The following is a 4124-nucleotide window of genomic DNA, read 5'->3' as shown; positions in this document are numbered from 1 at the left end:
CCCCACTCCCCACCCCCAGCCACTTTGCCAGTGATTACAGGCACATCGCAGGAGTCTCCCTCAGGATCTCAGGATGTGCTGGAAGACAGAGACACAGAAGCAGGGGCGAGGCAGAGACTGGGAGAGGCTGAGGGAGCAGAGGAAGCAGGAGGCCCCAGGGCCCCCCCAAGAGTGCTGGCCAGAGGCCTCTCTGTGCAGGGGGCCCTGGCAGCTGCCCTCACTGCCTTCCTGACACTGTCCCAGGTCCTTCCCTCATCCAGGGGGCCTCAGTTCCACACTGTCCCCCACCAACCCCACTGCCAGCAGTCCCCCACTCACTGCCCCTGCCCCACCCCTCAGCGATGCATCGACTGGAACCGCAAGCTGCTGAAGCAGGAGCTGGGCCTGGCTGAGAGTGACATCATCGACATTCCGCAGCTCTTCAAGCTCAAAGAGTTCTCCAAGGCCGAAGCCTTTTTCCCCAACATGGTGAGGAGGTGGCGGCTTTAAAACCCCAGGGGGTGGCATGGAAATAGCTCAGCCAAAGAGGCCAGCGGGGCACCCGGGCGGTCCCAGAGGGCTTGGCTCCTCTCCGTAACCACTTGTAGCTTTGTCCTGAGTGGTACAAGGTCAGACGTGACCAGGTCTGTGCACGTTGGTGTCTTCCCACGAGGTCAGGCTTCTACTGATGCTATCTCCATCATAAAATCCACAAGCCACACGGAGTTCCCTGGGGGCAGTTCTCAGGTGGGCAGAGCCCTGGGCACGCAGGCTCAAGTCACTCCACAAGTCAGTCAGTACTGCAAACCATACATAGTAGTGTACTTAATCAACATAGAAATGTTATAGACGAAACATTCCACATCAAACAAAGCAATATTTAACACCAAGAGAGAAAGGGATAGGAAAAAGGGTCAAAGAACCAGTCCAAGGAGAGCGATGTGGACAAGGAGAGGGTCCTAGGCTGATCTAAATGGACATCAACGTCTTGCAAGGCAGAGTGTAATTTTGGCAGAGCCTTCAACAGCTGGTGCCAGGTGCTAATCACTAGTGACAGCAAGACAGTGTCTGTTAAGACAGTCACCTTGAGGCCAGGTGTGGTGGCTCACACTTGTAATCCTAGCACTTTAGTAGGCCAAAGCGGGTGGATCACTTGAGGTCAGGAGTTCGAGACCAGCCTGGTTAACATGGTGACACCCCATCTCTACTAAAAATACAAAAATTAGCCAGGTGTGGTGGCAGGAGCCTGTAATCCCGACTACTTGGGAGGCTGAGGCAGGAGAATCACTTGAACCTGGGAGACAGAGGTTGCAGTGAGCCAAGATTGCACTATTGCACTCCAGCCTGGGTGACAGAGTGAGACTCCGTCTCGAAAAAAAAAAAAAAAAAGACAGTCATCTTGAGCTAGTGAAGACCTGATCTTTTTATAGCTGGAGTCCTCTGGTGTGGACTGATAGTAATAGAGTGTGCCTGCTTATGTCCCTGCCTGGTTGGGTGCAGTCTCTGTTGATTAGGCAAACATCTGGTTCCTATTAGCATGGTGCCTTTTGAAATGTAAGATGGAGTCTTTTTCTAAGATGGAGTCACTTATGCCAAGGGTGCGCTCTACAGGCTTACATGGCCCTGTACCACTTCCAGAGCACCTTCTGGTATCTCACAACAATTCCGGGAGTCAGAGTCTATCGCCGCCTCTGCCGGGGCTCTGACTTCAGACCCCACACCATAACCACCATGCTGCCTTCCCACCTAGCAGCTTCCCTGGGGCTTGGGGGTGGTGCGGAGGATGGAGGGACGGATGGGGAGTCAAGCAACAAACAAGACGCCCTCAGGTCGCCTTATGCACCATAACAGGGACATGTGGGGGCACCACCTCAGACTGGGGGGTCCGGGAAGGCGCCTGTGAGGAGGTGGGGCTGGCACTGCCTAGGCTGAGTGGGATTCACCTCCTGGAGGCTGCCCTGGAGGGTGGTCCCACCTTTGTCTTGAGCGTTCACTGTGGCCCCCGAGTGCTGTCTTCATATCATCCACTGTGTTTTTGCCATTCCTTGGCCCCATTCCTCCCTCTCTTCAGAGCACACCCGAGGCCCAGGCAGGGACTTCACCCAGTTCTACTGGGGAACCCCAGCCACCCCCTTCTTCTGGAGCTGGGGGTTACAGTTCAGGGAGGAGCCAGCAGGCCCTACCACAGTGGTTTTCAAACTGGGTTCCCTAGGGCCCCTGAGTTTGAAGGCAGTGCCTCAAATCCAGTGGTTCAGATTTTCTGTTTCTGCGTGGACATTCTGCAGAAGACTGTGTGTAGATAAAGGGTCCCTTGGCCAAAAGAAATTAAACTATTGACCCCAAACATTTTGTTTCCCACCAGTTTAGCCAAGCCAGGCTTCCCAGTGCAGGAATGAAAGTGGATGTCCATGGCTATGGTAGTCAGTAGTGCTGAGAGCTGACTGTGCACCTTCACTGTTCAAGGTCTCCAGAGGGAGCCTGAGCATGAGACCTCTCTCCTGGGAGCAGGCTGTGGGAGGCAGGGAAGAGGGAGTGGAACAGGCAAAGAGATGAACAGTGCGAGGCACTTAGCACACACAGGCTGTGTCTAGGCGGTGGCAAAGAATGAGACGCCCCCTTGAGGACCCATGGAAAATGGCTGTGCACCTACTATGTGCCAGCACAATGCTGTGCCTACGTGTTCTTACCTAATTGTCATCGCAATGGAAATTGTGTTGGGCTTACTTTGCTGATGAGGCTCAGAGGGGTAATGTGACTTACCTAAGGCTACACAGCTGTTGAATAGCAGAGTTGGGATTCAAACCCACATAGGCCTACAGCCAAAATCCTCACCTTTCCTCCTCACCGGGCCGCCTGCCAATCTAATGGAGGAAGCAGAGTCATTTACATACATTATTTACATATGGAAAGTGCCATAACAGAGGCAGTCATTTATCCATCCAGTCAACAGATATTTATCGAGTGCCTACTATGTGCAAGGCACAGTGCTGGGAGTTATGGGAACACAGAGCAGGAGTGACTGCCAGAGCTCAGGGATTTATGAGCAATTTCACAGAGGGGCTGCCACTTGAGCTGGGCCCTGAGTAATAGAAAGAGTTTACCAGAAAGGGGCAGGTAGGGGAGGAGAGTGTAGTGTTAAGAGCATGGGCAGCATCAGAAAGAATGAAATCAGCCAGGAGGGGTGGCTCATACCTGTCACCCCCGCACTTTGGGAGGCTTCGGCAGAAGGATTGCTTAAGTCCTGGAGTTCAAGACCAGCCTGAGCAACATGGAGAAACTCTGTCTCTACAAAAATTACAAAAATTAGCCAGGCATGGTGGCATGTGCTGAGGCAGGAGGATTGCTTGAGCCCAGGAGATGGACATTGCAGTGAGCTGAGATCGCACCACTGAACTCTAGCCTGGGTGACAGAGTGAAACTCTCTGTCTCACTCAAAAAACAAAAAAAAATGAAATCATGTCCTTTGCAGCAACATGATGGAGCTGGAGGCATTATCCTAAGTGAACTAAAACAGCAAATCAAATACTGCATGTTCTCACATATAGGTAGAAACTAAACAGTGGTGCGCATAGACACAGAGGTGGAAATAATAGGCACTGAGGACCACCAAAATGGAGAGAATGAGAGCGAGGTGAGGGCTGGAAACTTACCTCTCGGGTATGATGTTCACTATTTGCGTAATGGATACACTAGAAGCCCTGTGCCCACCAGTAAGCAATATACCCGTGCAACAAATATGCATAGGTACCCCCGAATCTAAATTTTTTTAATTTAAAATAAATAAGAGTATGGAACTTAGAGTCTAACAGCTGTAGTCCTAGAATAGCTGGGTGGCCTTAGGCAAACCATTTTCCACATCTGCGTCTCAGTTTCCTCGTTTGTAAAGTGGGGATATTATTTTTATTTTGTTTTATTTTTTGAGACAGAGTCTCACTCTGTCACCCAGGCTGGAGTGCATTGGAATGATCTTGGCTCACTGAAACCTCCACCTCCTGGGTTCAAGCGATTCTCCTGCCTCAGCCTCCTGAGTAGCTGGGATTACAGGCGCACCTGGCTAATTTTTGTGTTTTTAGTAGAGACGGGGTTTCGCCATGTTGGCCAAGCTGGTCTCGAACTCCTGACCTCAGGTGATCCAGTCGCCTCGG

At 51.7% G+C, this 4124-nt stretch overlaps 1 protein-coding gene across 1 annotated transcript in view; it reads left to right on the top strand.

The window, feature by feature from the left end:
• PADI4 (peptidyl arginine deiminase, type IV) overlaps window positions 1-4124 on the top strand; it is a 64905-nt gene that overhangs the window by 51093 nt on the left and 9688 nt on the right. The window contains exon 15 of the mRNA XM_011934076.1: window positions 340-468. Coding sequence (XP_011789466.1) covers window positions 340-468 — 129 coding nt within the window. The remainder of the gene's footprint in view (window positions 1-339; window positions 469-4124) is intronic.

Source organism: Colobus angolensis, unplaced genomic scaffold (assembly GCF_000951035.1).
Source record: "Colobus angolensis palliatus isolate OR3802 unplaced genomic scaffold, Cang.pa_1.0 Scaffold130, whole genome shotgun sequence".
NCBI lineage: Eukaryota > Metazoa > Chordata > Mammalia > Primates > Cercopithecidae > Colobus > Colobus angolensis.
Note: the sequence above shows the minus strand (reverse complement) of the source record. Positions and strands in the feature narration are given on the sequence as shown.